This window comes from Sylvia atricapilla, chromosome 13 (assembly GCF_009819655.1).
Source record: "Sylvia atricapilla isolate bSylAtr1 chromosome 13, bSylAtr1.pri, whole genome shotgun sequence".
Lineage (NCBI taxonomy): Eukaryota > Metazoa > Chordata > Aves > Passeriformes > Sylviidae > Sylvia > Sylvia atricapilla.
The window spans coordinates 8,753,356-8,770,430 of NC_089152.1; the positions used below are offsets into that span (position 1 = coordinate 8,753,356).

Here is a 17,075-nt window from a genome sequence, read left to right on the forward strand (position 1 = left end):
CAGAAGTTCATTTAAGTTATTATACCTGGCAAAAAAATGAAAATTTTACCCGTCTGTCTCAACAATCATTGTAATAATTGCCAACAAAAATCAGTAAAACAAATCTCTTCAAATATCTCCCAGGGATATAATGTGCTTTCCAGTGTACCCATCACCTTGGTTTTGTCTATGATGTGAAGAATGCTGAAGCATGAGCTGGAAGTTTTTACAGCTCTAAGAGCTGATCTTATAATGTACAGATGACAATCCAGAATTGGTTCTCTATGCTGCCCAACCTCAGTTTGAAAACATCAAAATCACAGAGTCATAGAATGGTTTGGGTTAAAAGGGGACCCTGATAGGCTTCTCTTTTCCAGGCTGAACAATCCCAATTCTCTCAGCCTTCCCTCATAGGACAGGTGCTCCATCCTCTCCAGGATGAAAGCCAAAGAGAACACTCATGGGAGTTTGGTGGAGATGCATTCTGGACCACAGAAATAGCTATAAGGATGATATTTTCTAATTTCAGTTCTTTGAAGTAAACAGAGCTATGCTCTATAAGCAGATTATTGTTGCATTTATCCACCATTACAGTGAGAAGAAAGAATATCTTAGTCAAATATCTCCTTTAGTACTTCCTGAAAAAAATCTGGTTCAATTTTTGTTACATTTGATAACCTTTGCTAGGATTACCAGTTCACCAGCTGGATACAGGCTAACAAAGGAATAAATTAAATGAGTTCATGCCAGGATATGTGAAACGATGAGAACAGTGAACCTTAGGAGCAAATTAAGCATGCTAAATTGGCATGCAAATATAAACCTCTTACAGGAGCAGCAGAAGTTATTAAAGCAGCAAAGCTGTCCTCCAGTTTTCCAAATTTAACTAGAATCGTGCAGGATTCATAACAGCACAAAAGATGTCATACAATAAAAATTAAAAAGCACCAGGCTTCCAGCATATTTTCTTGCTGTAGGGAATAGAATCATCCCTCGTGATTTTACAGACTGAAGCTCATTTCTTTGATCAGCTTAGGCTATGAGTTTGCAATAGCCAGGCTATTTCTAACAATTTGTTTTGCAGGACTTGGTTTGGCATTTCCTAGGAATACACAGAGAGAAGAACCAGCCATTCTCAGTTGCAACCATTTCTTCTTTCAGTTACATGCTTATTCAGTTTGTTTGCTTTCTCTTTTTTTTTTTTTTTTTTTTTTTTTTTTTTTTTTTTTAATCCCCTGGCAAGACTTCACAAACATTTCTGAGGAAGGAAAACAGATTTAAAAATCATTACTATAAGTCAATGCAGGCTGTATAATAGAAAGACTTTTACTGAAAGTAGGAAAGTGTATAAAACTAGCCAAACTTCACACAACCATGACATGTACCTGCAACTTGGGAAAGGCCACATCTAATTTCCACAAATCATTGTTGCTTTTAGTCTCTTTCATACACCATAACATGGAAGATGCAACCAATAGAAGATGCTTGCTACAGAAATAGTGTTATAAAAGCACACCCAAACAAGATATTGTTATAAAAAATATGTAAGAAGCCACAGGATTTTCAATGTAATTTTCAGAACAGATCAGGGTGCTGCCCTTCAATTATATTGTGGTGCACATGTTAATCAGGATTTAACAAACAAGCACAAAAGAAGAAAAGAGAATGGTGGTTACAAAATATAATGGATAAATTAACACATAATATCTGTGATACTCAGAAAGCACCTACAGGAATTCCTATCAGCAAAAATAACTCTAACACTAGAGCCTCATCAGAAATGCCTACGAATTCCCAAAGGACCAAGCAGGCCTGGTAGATTCTATGAACCAGAGAATTGGGAAAAAAACACCTCCAAATGAATGAAGAAAACAACTTGAGAGGTAGCAAAAGTAAATGGAATTTGAGAGGTGCAGGACCATGAATGATAAGAGAGCAGGAGGAGGAAAAAACATTATATTCATTTGAAAGCTTCCTTTAGAATGCAACTGTCTACAGCTTCCTCACAAGGGGCAGAGGAGGGGCAGGCACTCTTCTCCTCTCTCTGGTGACAGTGACAGGACCTGAGGGAACAGCGTGAGGCTGAGTCAGGGGACGCTCAGGGAATACAAGGGAAAAGGTGGTTGGACCCGGGAACAGCCCACCCAGGGGAGTGGTCACAGCTCTAAGCCTGATGGAGCTCAGGCAGCACTTGGACAACACTCTTGGGCACATGGTGTGATTTTGGAGTGGTCCTGTGCAGGGCCAGGAGCTGGACTCAGTGAGCTCAGTGGAACTCTTCCAACTCAGGATGTTCTGATTTTATTATTCCTTCTCTGCCATGATGTCACTATTGCATTCCTTATCAACCAGAACCTGATGGTCAGTTTGAGTCTTTCTTCATGCTCCAGATCTGAATAATCAGAGGAGCACCACTTATTGCTCCATCCAGCCATTAAGAGGCAAAGAGGCAGAGTCTCCTTACACCTAGCATTCAGGTCTAGCTGCTCTCCCAAGGTTAATTCACCTTTCTCCTTCCTGAATTTATTCTCTGTTTTTCTAAATCATATAATATTCAAGTGGCCTAAATTTCCACATGAAACTTCTTTGCTAATGTAACCGGTTTCTTGATGTTTCTTATTTTGTATTTTCACTAATATTTTGACATAAAAGCCTGCATTGTCTCATTAATTGCACATTTGTACTCTTAAGCCTTGGAACTTGCATCCCTGCATGGCCATCTCCATTCAGAATTTTTTTTATCTCCAAGTTGACTCTACTGAATTATTTACATACCCTGTTACATCATGGGAAATCAAGCAAGTCTTCTGTAAGACAGCATTGCTGCTTTAAGTTTTGCCAAAGACTGCTGCCAGGATCAACAGAAATTAAAAAGTTCTTTGTGGATTTAGTGATTGTTCTCCACAGAGAACTCCATCACCACATGAATTTTTTAAGAGAGAGAACAGTTTTTGATGCCAAAAGGCTACATAAAATGGAGACATAAATGCAAATGCATTTCCTCTTTGATAATCATCTTATGCAAATATCAGTCCACTTACATTAGTGGTGTACCCTGCAACAAGAAGAAAATCTATCAGCTTTTCTCTTATTGAATAGAACTCATTCGTTTTTATATCACTAAGTTTTGCTTTCATTTCTTGTTTGCCATAGCTGCTACTTCTTAAGACTGCTCGAATGTATTTGGGGTTTCTCTTTCCATGTGAAAGGCCTAGTTAAAAAGCTAAATAGCCTCAACACTTATTTGATATTTCTTGCTCCTATCAAGATGAAACAAATTTTCTTAGGGAGTAAGATATGAACAAATTGTATGGATCATGATGACTCAATGCATTCTTTGTCTATCTGCTTCCTCCCTCCAAGACAGATTATCAAAAATTTAAATAATGGCAATGCCTATGGTCTGGTGATCTTCATAATTAGTTCTGATATATTATTGAAAATACTTTCTGCTGCCAGAAGCAGGGAGAAGGAAAAGCTACTCTTTGATGACCTCAACGGACATGAAGAACACATTTTAAACACATTTTATTCTGAACTTTAACAAAGAGTTCCCTATACCTATGAGACGCCAGTCCAATTCTGAGCTGCTTCCAGGAGCTCCCCTAAGAGGGGAGCACAGACCCCCCCCAGTGCTCTGTGTGATCATAGAGACCCCAGGAGAGCAGCACAAAAATACTGTTCCTGCAGACAGACCAGGTATTCTGCCTCCTTTGTAAAGAGCTCAGTCCTTGCTTTCACACTAATCCAATTTAATTGTTTGTTTTTAGGTGGCTTCAGTTAAAACTCAGATTAAAAATGGCCTATTCTGTATCATTCCAGTCCACTGAAAAGTACATATAGGAAGACTCTTTCCAACACTTAAAAGTTATTTCAGCAAGGAAATTATTTCTCTGCAGAACAGGTGTTCATAGAATGCATGGTCTAGATTTTCAGTTTCGACTAGCAAACACACTTTGTATATTGTACATTGCAATGACATTTTAGCAATTTTCTTGTTTATTACATTATTTGTACTCCATCCATTTGTTGCATCCTCAAGCATTTAGTTTCAACACCATTGCTCTCCCACAGCTCAAAGAAAAGCCACCAACTAAGCAGCACTAATTTACAAACCCATTGTGACACAGAAATGCCTAAATGTTCTGAGCCTCAAATTAGAACAGTTGCCAGGGTCTTCAGACATATAAAATATTTTCTGTAGGCCGTGATGTCTGACATAAATACACTGCCAGAATAGGGTCAGCCAATTCAAAACCATAAATAGCAGAATGGTGGCAGAAAATGTTAAAAACAATTACAGTACACATGTTCTTTCCCCCTTAGGACAAAAGATTCTCATCACGTTCCTTTTTGCTCTGCCAGAAATATTTAACTGATTCATGTTTTGTGGTATAAATACATAAATCAGTTTCTCTTCCTGTTTCTAGACAGTTCATTTTATGTAACACATTCATGTGAACCAAAGCACTCTGATCTCTATAATTTCCTTATCCCTAAACCTTAACTACCACAAATAAGTTTTTAGGGGGCTAGTGGGATACAGTTTCTAACACACAAATTTAGGAAAGGTTTGAAGATAGACTGGCCAGTATCTCCAGTGTTATTTGTATACATCATTACTTTGCCTTAAGACTGGAGCATATATTTGCACCATGGAAAATGAAGAGAACAGGATGATTTCATCTTGACACTATCCTCACAGGGAAGTCAAATCCAAAAGGAGGAAAGTGACATCACAGGGCAATGATTGATCCAATAGGCAATTCACAATAAAGGAGAGGAATCATGCTGCAGGCAGGGCTAAAAAGGGAAGCAAAGACAACCCTGAGCACTATCTATAGATAGCCCTAAAGTGGGAACAAACAGAATGATCTGGGTCACAAGAGGTCATGCAGAAATGCTGCCTTCCAGTTTCAGGAGCAGTATGTTCACATTGACAGGACTTTATGCCTGAACAACCCACACAGTCAAAGTCAGCTTAAGTCATGGAGCTTAGGGCTGGTTTTTTTCCTCTTACAGACAATCATTATATTGCTTTTTACATACAAAAAATTGCTAACAAAAAGCAAATTTGAAAATCTCAAGGGTGAGTATTCATGGCAACTAAAGTTTAAAGAGATCAGAAACCATCAGTTTCCCTTCCATACCTTGGAAGTGGGTGAACATCACATTTCTCTTCAAGTAGGTCCCCAGCAAGCAGTTCTTAAAAGAAGTCAACAGAGACTTTTTCTTAGTCAATGCCATGGCCAGTCTCACTGTTCTGGAGAAATACTCTACAGCTTGGAAAATAAGCATTTTTAAATTGCCTAAGGGTGCATGTACATAATGCACAGTCCTGGAAAGAGATAAATGTAAGAAGCAATAGAGCTTTGTTAATGGTGTTTCTCCTCACACTAAACTATTTATTGCTGATGAAAGTATTTTTTCAGAATTAATATAGATCTCTGAAAAATACAGTGTTATTTCTTGGAGGCATAATTTAAAATTTCTATATTCTTTTAATAAATTACTGCTTCTGGAATGACAATATTTTTTTCTGAGAGATACAGAAATCCAGTGGTTTTTCAAGTCCACCTACTGAATGAAATTCAGGCAGGCAGAGGACAAAATCTTCCAATAGCTGGCACAGTCAGTCATGATAGAACAGCTCAATTGGAAGAGAAAATATTCATTATACAACTTCTCTAAAGAGAATGCTGTGTACAAGTCTAAATTAGAAACCAGTAGAAAACCATGGAGATGTGGATAACTCAATCCAAATTAATTGCAAGTATTTGGTGCTCCGGAACACATTGCAAATTATTAGCTTCCCTCCTTCTCCAGCAGAATCTTTTGGTTACAAAACACCAAATAAACAATAATATTCATTTGGATGTCTTTAACCAGATCCCATAAAGGGTAAATTTCCACTCATGTACCTGTATCAGCAAACTTACTGCCAATATGGCACACAAGAAACCTGCTCCTCTTTCTTGTAAAAGGTTGACTGAAAGGTCTGTTTAATGGATTGCTACATTTCAGAAAATAATATACCATGAAAAGGTTCACTGCTTGCCAGCAAAAAGCATTACAGGAAAATTCCACACTGAATTCACAGCCAAAACGGGAGGCATCCCCACAAGTGGCAAAACAACAATTCTTAAATCATATCACATAAACTACTTCATTCCTTTGGTTCTGTGAACAGAGGAGTGTTTGGGGCATAGGTTAGAATAAGAAACTGTATTTATATTATTAACAAGTAGATTAATCACTTTAATTGCTAGAAACCTAATAACAGCAAAGAAAACTGATTCATAGCATATGTCAGAGTAATGCTAGTGTAAAATAATAACATGAAAGAAGACAAATTGTCCCAGAGAATGTTTTACTCCTGTGCAGTATTATTTAGTCTGTATTGTTAATCAAACTTGGCATACTCACAATTTTCGAAAGGAAAAAGAAAACAGGAAAAAAAACCCCCAAAAGCATAGACACCCTCCCAAAGCAGAAATGAAGGTATTAAAAACATTCTCATTCAATATGGGTATGATTTGATGTCTTATTTAAAGTACTTTTTGCTCTGCCACTTTCTCTAAGTAAGATCAAATTTATCTTTCATGGGCTTAATATATGTTCACACCCATTCAGACCGAGTCCTTTTATCCAGATTGGACCACACAAGATAATTTGTAATATACCAATGTATTTATAATTTAAAGTATTTAAAACATGTTCTAGCTCACACATTTCTGACAAGCTTAAGGCAATTAAAAGTCTCACCATCCCAGCCTTTTATGTAAACTAATGTCTTAGACAGCTCTATGAGCTCTTTGGGGTCTTCTCAACCATCTAGTTATCTTTTATTAAAAAAACAATAAGAGAAGATAAAAAGATAAAAGATCTATAATGCCAGACAGTAGGAGAAGAGTCTCTGAAAGCAGCTGGCTATAATTTTACTTAACAATGACTTAAAAAAAAAAAAAAAAAAAAAAAGTAATACTATTGTTTTCAGTAAATATCATAGATCTTTAATTCTTGTCAATTTGTATTCTGGCGTAACTTGACACACAAAATATAGATAAATTCTTTCACAAGCACAGCTTTTCTTCACATCATTTAATAAAGCAAACAACAGTTAGGAGAGTAAACAGATTTTATCTGCACAAAAGGAAACTGAGCTGAGTTGAACAGTAAGTGTAACCTTTCCTGCAGGGAAGATGCTCAATTTTCAAACATCTTTATAGGGAGCTTTTTTTTGTTCGTTTGTTTGTTTACAGGAAATACTACGTAATCAGAAATTAAATCCTGCCAGGTGACAAGGATACTCACAGAATAATCCTGCTAAGAGATGCTTGGAGACATTTCTGTACACAGTTACATTTTAGTACAAATACTTCTGTCTGCATCAGAATGAATAAGGAACTAAGTACAGACACTGTATAAGGCTACAAAACTATGGAAGCTTGCTGTGAATTCTATATATTAGCTACATGCTCCAGCAAGACAGTGCACCTGCTCTTAATGACACAGCTAAGTATAACAGATGATTTTATAACAATGATTTATTACTGAATATTGATTTAAGTGGCTTAATTCTGAAACAAGAAAGAGGTGTTTGGGTTCTGACATTCGGCTAAATTGAAAAAAAATTCTTCCTTATTTTAATTACACAGTTTCAGCACTGCTGACAACAGAGCTAGGTGTAGGGAAGTGTCATTTACCACAGCTGAACACTGAGTGGTGCTATTTGAACAAAAATGGATTGTGTTTGGTTCTTAAAAGTTTAGGGCTGTGCTAAATAACTTTCTGAGTAATAGCGTTTGGGTTAAAAAACAAACGGAAAAGAGCCAAGTTTCACGTGAATTACAGTCAGAACTGCCTGATGATAACATGTAGCCCAGCTGGCCATGCAGGAAAACATTTTATTTTAATCTTTATTAATTGCCCTGCATTCAAAGCTTACGAGAGCAAGCTTGCAAGAAAATAGTGCCAGTTGTAAAGGGATTAAATGTGTTGTCCAAGGGTCTACAGCATCTCTAAAGAGATCATTGGCTTAGCCTATCTGGAAAATAAACATATGGCATAGTCACTTAGCTTAACTTGCCACGTAGATTTCAAATCAAGATAATAACAAAGCAACACATTTACAATCAAAACGTTCAGCTGATGCGTTCGCTACCCTGAACACTGAGGAGTGTTTCCCAGTGAGGGTGTCAAGCACTGGCACAGGTTGCTCAGAGAGTTTGTGGGGCTCCGGTCCCAGGAATGTTCGAGGCCAGGTTGGATGGGGCCTGGAACAACCTGGTCGGGGGAAGGTGCCCCTGTCCACGGCACGGGAGGGCTGAAACTAGATGATCTTAAGGGTTTTTTTAAGGACTTCAACCCAAGCTACTCTGTGATTGACAGGATTCACCAATAGTGCAATGATTATGAACTCATTTATTGTGTTAAACTAATGCACCTCTTTGTGTAATATGGAGGGTAAAAGGCAAGTGACCGAGGAGGTGCACTCGATTGACCTGAGCTGTTCTTACTGCTCTGGGGAAGAGACCGAAATGTTAAGCGATAGAACAAGAACAAATAGCCGCAGGTCGCTCTGGTGAAATGCAGACAGGATCTACCGAAAGGATTGTCAAGCACTGGAACAAGCTGCCCAGGGCAGTGGAGTCACCACCCCGGAGATGTTTAAAAGAAGTGTGGATAAGGGGACACGGTTTCACGTGGCCGCGGCAGCGTTGGATTTGCAGAGGGCGGGGATGATCAGAACCTGCCACCCCTCCCTCAACCACCACACAACTCCTCCCGGCTCCCCACAGCCCCGCCCTGCCCTCAGCGCCGTTCAGGGCCCGCCCCGGGGCCCGCCCCCCGCCCCTGGCTGGCCAATCGCGGGCCTGCCTTCCCCTGCCTGGCCAATCGCGGGCCCTCCTTCCCCTGGCTGGCCAATCGCGGGCCCGCCTTCCCCTGGCTGGCCAATCGCGGGCCCTCCTTCCCCTGGCTGGCCAATCGCGGGCCCGCCTTCCCCTGGCTGGCCAATCGCGGGCCCGCCTTCCCCTGGCTGGCCAATCGCGGGCCCGCCTTCCCCTGGCTGGCCAATCGCGGGCCCGCCTTCCCCTGGCTGGCGAATCGCGGGCCCGCCTTCCCCTGGCTGGCCAATCGCGGGCCCGCCTTCCCCTGGCTGGCCAATCGCGGCGCGGCGCGGTCGCTATGGCGACGGGGGACGCGGAACGGCCCGGCCATGGCCTCCTACAGACTGGGAGTGCGGATCGGGAACTGGCTGGAGGACGAGTACGCGCACGAGGTACCGCCATCCCCCGCTCCGGGCTGCCCCCGGCTCCCTAAATCCAGTGCAAACGCGAGATTCTGGGTGCTGGATAACACATCTGTTCCTCTCTCCTTTGCCAACAGGATCTCCTGAGGGATTTTATCCGGAAGAGAGAGCAAGGACAACTTTTAATACAGAGATTAGCCAGGCTTCAAGAGAATATTTTCAAGAGGGTAATTTTTAAAGAGGCCCCCAAGATCCTACACAGAATGGCATAACGCTTTGTACTGCATGCGCTAAGAATGATACGGAACTAAAATAAATATATAGTATGTATATACCATGTATATATGTACTATATATACTATATATATACACTATATATATACTATATACTAAAATACTTCTGATGTTAGGTTCAGATAATTCTGTAAAATATTGTGTAAATTCTAACTTAGGTAGAGCTGTCAATATCTTCTGATGGATTTGTTCACTTTGGAGACACCGTGTTGCTTATGAACCCAGACAACAAATCCGTGGATTTGGAAGGGACCTCGGAGGAGAGAGACCCCGAAATGTGTGGGGATGTGACTCTGGCTGTTGACATGGAGGAAGTGTCCCTGTATTCTGACGAACCCCTGCAGCTCTCAAGTGGACTTAGTGCAGTCAAGAGTGTGGACCCCATGGGTCGGAATACTTTCTGTATTGTAAGGTCTGCTACTTTATTCTGAGTTGTTTATCAGCTATTATTTTAGTTTTAGGTATCTTGTTCGGAGAAATATGCAACCAAGTTTGCTAATATACATAGAAATATGAGTAAATTTAATTTATTTAAGAAAGAGTCTTCATTCATGAATTAAGCTTGATTCTATGCTCCATATTACTTTGATTAATTCCAAGGACCTCTAAATCAGCTTAGGTGTGAAGACAGAATCAAGTTCACTGTGTCATTTGATAAATTCTGCTGCTGTTTTTATTCCAGTTGCAGATAAAACATGTCCAAATTAATATTCACTCTCCTGCAAGCAGAAATATGTGTCATTGCTTTTGCCTTCCATGAAGAGGACATGGTTCTGTTCTAAAACCCCAGCATAATCTCTCTCTCAAATATATATTTTATTGTTGCTGTTTGTTGGAGAAAAAAAGAGAAGAACAGGGTCCTGCTCCATAGTAAAAGGCTCTGCCTTAGGTTAAGATATTTTACCCATTTAAAAAAGTAAACAATACAAAATGTTGTCACAAAGGAACATCTAACTGTAGACCAAAACAGACAAAAAACCTAAACAATAGAAAAACTGATGATTTGTATGTACTTTTTTTCCTTTTTACAATTTTAACAGTGTTGATGGAAGTGCAGTGGGTGAACCACTTCGATACGGGCAAAACTTTGTTCTTGGGACAAAAGGAGGGGTTTCTGACAAACTGGTAAGGCAATAAAGTTGCAAATGGCAGCAGTAGCATAAACTGATAATGTGCATTGAATCCCTCTCCAAGAATAGATATATAAAGCTGTATACTGTTGCAATCTTAGTTTTACAGAACATGCTCAGGATCATGCATAGATCAAGATAAATAATATGTAATTAGAAAGTTTATGCTACTTGCCTGAGGTCAGGTGTGCAGACCAAGAGGGCTGTTAGCCAGAATGACTGAATTAAGGAAATCTAAAAAAGAAAGGAAAAAAAAATCACAATTAGATGGTGGATTATGAAAGGATTTTTCAAGGAGATTTTAGAGTTTTTTGACTTTGAACAGCTCAATTAAGAGTTGGACTTCATGATCCTTTTGGGTCCCTTCCAACTCAGAATATGCTGTGAAAGCCCAAAATGAGATTTCCTTTCTTATGAGGATAATCCATAGCAGGAATATAAATTCAAGCACTATTCTATCATTCTGAGGAAGCAGATTTCTATTAAATAGTAACATTCTTTCCCTCTGCAAATGAAAAGCAAATAAGGCATTACACATACATATGCACTCAAAAGAAATCACCACAACTTTGAAAAAGTTTCCCTTCTGAACAATCAGTTTGGTGAGATAAAAATATTTGGAATGTAAATCCAATTTTAAATCAGTATTCACAAATCTGCATGTAGAGTAACTACTTAATGAATTTATCAACACTATAGAGTCTATCCCGTGGATTTTGCTTGCATAGTTTTAGCTGGGAAGACTGATCTGTCAAGGGCCAAGAGAAAAGGTTTTTTTGTTCAAAAACATGTTTTAAAATTACATTTCTTGTTTCTTTTACATTAATACTGTCCTTAATATATATTTTCATTTACAGTTTTATCTGGCAAGTGACCACAAAACATTTAAAGATTTTGCTAAAAAATCTCGCCTTCAGAAAGTATTTTTGACAGCTGAGCTTTCCTATTTGACCTTCTGGCAAGCCAAGTCCCTGGATCCACAACTGCGTCTTGAACATGAAGGATTTCCTGTTCCTGTAAGACATTAAAACTGTAGGAAATGTTATGAAAAATTAATTGAAACAGGTGGAGTACTGATAAAAAATGTTATGTTGCTTTTATTCACATATTTCCCTTATGCCAGTTCTGATCTCTACTTTAGAAAGAGGGAGAGGGAAGGAACAATCACTTTAATTAGGGAATCTGCTTATACAAGTATTTGTTTCTACTGTTCACTTTGAGGTTGACTTGTTCACTTTTTCTCATCAGAAATTTTCAAAGGCTGACATTATCATATTGTGAGGGTGCATTACTTGCGTGTTTATCAGGCCTTTGGAGACAGTAAATTCCATTTCCAATATTTGGAGATGTTATTAAATAAGAGGTCCTGTGCATTAAATGTCTAATAAAAATCTCAAGGCATCAGAATAAGTGGATCATTTTCCAAATGTTTTCAACCTTTTGTAAATAAGGTATTTTCCTGTACCAGATAACTGCTAGACTTCCTGAAGTGCTGGTGTACAACAGAGTATCCCAAATACAACTGTTCCTTTACAGCCTCGAACTAAGACCCATTTACATGAATAAGCTCACTAATAAACACAGTCAAAATTAACTAATTGTTAAAGACAGTCTTTATTCACAGTATTGGTTTAAAAACTGGTTTGTCAAGTGTCTTCCCTTGTTGTTTTTTTTTTTGCAGTCAGAAACGAAAATTATTATTACTCATTGCTACACCAATCGCAACTTGGCCGTTCCAAGGACCTTCTGTGTGTGGTAAGAATAATTTACAGCTGGCAGGGGTGTGCAAAGTGATGTGCCAACATCATTACTGTGAGGAGCAAGAGAGCTGCTTTAGGAATGCACTGAGAAAATGGAAAATAATGCAGGATGGGATTATTTCTCCTTTCCCTTATTATACTTCTTGGCTGAAATGTGTGCTACTGTAGACAGTGGGATCAATCTTAATTGCCTGGATTTTTTTTTTTTAATTTTTCTTTTTTCATTACCGTATCATGCTTTTAGTTTTCTCTAGTTTCTTGGTGGTTCTCCCTTTGAATATCTTGAGCAATGTCAGTTGTTTGGGTTACTTTTGAAGGAAAAAAAATTATATGCTAAGAAGTGCAAGAAACAAGGGACAAAACACACTGCATAAAACTCTATGCTTATGTCCATCTGAATCAATGTCTCAACAAATGGAAGTTAAGCCTCAATTCAGTTAATATGCATGCATTAAATTTATATTGATTAGGCCCTGCTAAGGAGTTTACCAACATTTCCCATTAGCTTCTTAGCAAGACCTGTCTGAGGATTTGTGTAAGGTTTTTGAGGATGAAAGACCTGAAAGGTTGAGGCTGTAGAAGTCCTTGAGTAGCCAGAATCCTCCTCAGTCAGAGAGAAGAGGCGATGAGAGCCTAACCAGCATTTGCAAATCAGGTTGTTGTATCAGGGCCTTATTCTGCTGGGGCTGCTTTTAGCTCTGAGGCTAGAAAGGTGGCATTAATTTTGATTTCAAATTCTTAAATTATTAATAGGAAAAAAGTGAATTATTGTATTTCTTGTAAGGGTCTGGTATTTGAAAGTGCACAGTGATATTTCTGAGTAAATCAAGAGAAAAATGAGGAAATCTCATACGATTCACAAGTAATGAAGATTTGCTGAATTTGTATATATGTCAATTCTCCCTGCCTATCCCATCTCTTCTGATTTTGCAGGACTCATTTTGGAAGAGAATTTGAAGTCATTTGTCACAATTATCTGAACTCCCACAGAGTTGAAGAAGATAAGAATTACTGGGAGATAATTACAAGAAATCCTGGTCCCGAAGATGGTACAATGCTTGAAAGACATGAGGCTTTCCCAGAAGGGTATAAGAATGAATGAGTTTCATGAAAAGACAGAGAATATAAAAGCCCAAGACTACAGCCAGGAGAGGTTGATGAGACACTGATTCTTGTTTGTTTCTGTTTAGATTTTGGAGATGTTTATTTTAAAAATGGAAATGAAAGTCTGCCATTAGTAATATTGCATAATCTCATTAACTCATCAAGGTTATAATGGGCAAAAAACTCTTAAAATTTGATAAACAACACATCAAAATTGTAAATCAGGAAAGGCTCCTTTTTCCATTTTCATCTTTACTGATGACAAAAGTTGTCACAACCCAGGAAACATAATAGATTTTCATTAAATTACTGGCTCTCGGAGTATATTTAACCAATTCTTCCAAAGCCAAACCATTGTCACAATTTTTAAAAGGGTGAGTGGACAGCTTCCAAAGCACTGAAAACCAAACACATGCAAAGTTATCATGGGATGCTTTGACATTTAAAGTTCATCTGAAAGAAAGCTGGTTGTTGAGCTTGTTTCACCCTCCATCTAGCCAATTATTAAATCACAAGTGAGATTTTTATCTTGAAATTGCCTTCCAATTCATGGATATAAATTGATTTTTTTTGTCCATTTATTCTAAACACTTTAATATCAAGTAATCAAGAACTTGAACTCAGTGATACAGACTAGAGACTTAGAATAGCCTTTTCCATGCATCACCATGTTCCCACATGCATTTTCCTACCCTTAGTAATTTCTAACAAGTTTGAGAGTAGAGGTAAAATTGTCAAATAAAATTTGGCACCCACAAGTTTCATGAAAATAAATGCCAAAGCAGAAAACAAATATGACATGCTTTAAGTTTATCCAGTAAGAAAAAGATTGTAGTCTATATTCCTACCTAATTAGACAGAGAGTATCCACATGAAAAAAGAAAATAAGGCCTTTGAGGGTAGAAATTTCAACTGAAACTCACATTTTCTTAAAAACAAATTCAATGAAGTATAAAATGCAAAGACTTGGAAAACAGATGTCATTACTGCATACATTTATCTGTCTTTATATAGAAGCTGAAAAAGCATCACAGAGAATCTTCTACTGTATGGCATTCCATTATATCCATTTTGTTAAATATATATTTATTTCATCTCCTACTGTACCACAAGAACAGGTTCTTTCTGCACAAAATAAGTGACTACTGAGTAAAATACCACACTGATCTTGAATCATAAGATCTTCAATGATTATAAAGGTCAATTAAAACTTTCTAAGTTCTCGAGAACAAACCTGATGAACTTTCTCAAGAGAAGGGATTGGTCTTAACGTATCTTTAAGCTCTATTCTCAAATCACCTGTTTGAAGCCCACAGGCAAGGCTTGCAAAGTTTTGCCTTTATTCAATATAAATTAAGTCAGCAGACTGCAGCATCAGGTAACTGGCATTTGGCATACAGGATCTCAGAGCAGGAGGCAGATCATGCTTCTGTGACATGCAGGTTTGCTTGGAGGGACTGTACTGCAGAGGACAGCTTTAGAACCACACTCCTTGTGTGCAAACCTTTACAGACCTATTATAGATGGGCTATTATGGAGGAAATTATTTTTAGGGACTTCTTTCAGGTTTTCCTTTCATTTTCTGTGTAAGGATAATTAACATGATGTTTGATATTTTTCTAGAGGGTCTGTTAATAGTCCGACATTCAGAGGTTAAAATTTGCACATTTTCACAACAGATTGGCATAAATCTCCTTATATTTTGCAGATATTAAAATTCAGCAGACAAAGTTTTGTAGATATTTAAGTTTAGTAAGACTTAAACTGCATGAATGCACTGTAGTGTTTCTAACTTGGCCATTGTGGACTTTTACTGGTATTAGATGCAGCTATTTCAACTCTCAAAGTCTCTTAACTCTGGGTCAAATGTAGGAAACAAGAAGAAGCTTTAAATCAAAACCATCTCTGAAACAAAGCTTCGTGTGAACTCATGCAGGAATGAGGACTGTGTGGGCAGGGTGCCTGGGCTGGCCGAGGTTTTGGGTAGGAGTGTTTGTGTGTGTGTGTTTGAGGGGAAGGAAAGCAATGCACGCTGTACAAAAACAAGTTTTGCAAAGACTTAGAGGAGAAACAAAGAGATAAACAGATACAGAAATGAGTACAAAAGCAAGTAATGTTGGAATTAGGTGCTTATTAAAAGTAGCTTGTAGACTTGTGTGTTTTGGTCACTCTGTGCTCATTGGAAAGGATTTCTTGAGCTGAAAATAAACAGGATTGAATCAATATTCCTGATTCCATTAGCAGTGTTAAACCCAAAGATTTTTGCAGAGCTCTTATATCATATCATACATATTAATAATTCATCTAATTCACAATAACAAATACAGACACTTAACTCTATTTGCCAATTCTTTTTAAAGCTTATTTTTTGCACTTCTTAATATTGTCCACACGATGGAAGCACGTGTTTCTAAACAGCACAATTCCTGCCATGTCTGTAAAACAGCCTGAGATCTTTAAATCCAGATGAGTCCATAATACAATGCCACAGAAGGAAACCAAGTTAAAACAGACTTGAATTCTAGGCTAGAATATGTCATTAATGTTACATCATGGTTTTGGAAGATAAAGTTAAGCACAAAGGTAGACAGAGCAACACAGGACATTGTGTATTGCATACAATGAACCTCTTTATATTAATTAGGGCATTAAGTAACTGGTAACCAAAGCATCATTAGAGGAAATTAGGAGCTTTTTCTTTCGCTTTCTGTGTAAAGATATGAAACTTGATGTGTGACAAGCAATGCTTATTTTTATAGGGGTACTTTTCTTGCTTTTGCCAATTTACAGAAATTAACATTATGCCCATTTTCACAACAGATTGACATAATTCTGCTTTGATTCTGTAGGTATCAAGTAGGAAAAAATCAGGCTATGTAGAGCGCACTGTAGGGTTTGTAATTCATCCATTTGTTGATAAACACAGGATTTAATATAATGAATTATGGGATTGAATATTAGTGGAGAATATGAACAATCCTGCTATTGCCAGTTAGAGTCACAACATTTCTGGTGGATAAGGCAATGGAGACCTGAACCACACCCCAGACCTGACCATTGTGTTGCTTTTTCTTGTCGTAATCATGAAGTATGGGCAGTGATGCTTCCCTCCATTGCAATGCACTTTGCTTTTTGCTGGTGTATGGCACAGCATGTATTAAAAAAGCTTACAATGCTTCTTCCAAATTAGACCAAATATGGATAGCTCCACAAAGTACATTGTGGGAAGATAAAACTCACTTTGCCTCCATTCCAGACAGCTCAAAAGCTGTTAGCATGAAGCTGATCCTGAGTTATTAGTCCTTGCTGAGGGACAGGGTGCATTAGTCCAAATTTAGTGCCATGTTACAATAGCTTTTCACAGGCCTGAGGCACAGAGAGTGCTCATACCTGCACGTTTTGGTGTGCAGTTGTGTGTTAGCAACACGATATTGAAATAAGAAAGAGAATTCAGAGTCAGCAAAGAAAAGCTGACTGGTTAACACACACTTTGGTAACACTGGAAAATGAAAATCCAGTTTAAATATGCATTTTCACTTCCCTCTCTTTTGCATT

General features: G+C 38.2%; 1 protein-coding gene across 1 annotated transcript; it reads left to right on the top strand.

Moving 5' to 3' along the window:
- Window positions 1–9,199: 9,199 nt before the first annotated feature.
- CFAP161 (cilia and flagella associated protein 161) lies at window positions 9,200–15,743 on the top strand. The gene is made up of 7 exons (XM_066328035.1): window positions 9,200–9,262; window positions 9,370–9,459; window positions 9,685–9,938; window positions 10,567–10,651; window positions 11,514–11,672; window positions 12,338–12,411; window positions 13,350–15,743. The coding sequence occupies exons 1-7, from the start codon at window positions 9,200–9,202 to the stop codon at window positions 13,516–13,518; spliced, it is 894 nt and encodes a 297-aa protein (XP_066184132.1). The 3' UTR covers window positions 13,519–15,743.
- Window positions 15,744–17,075: the final 1,332 nt, after the last annotated feature.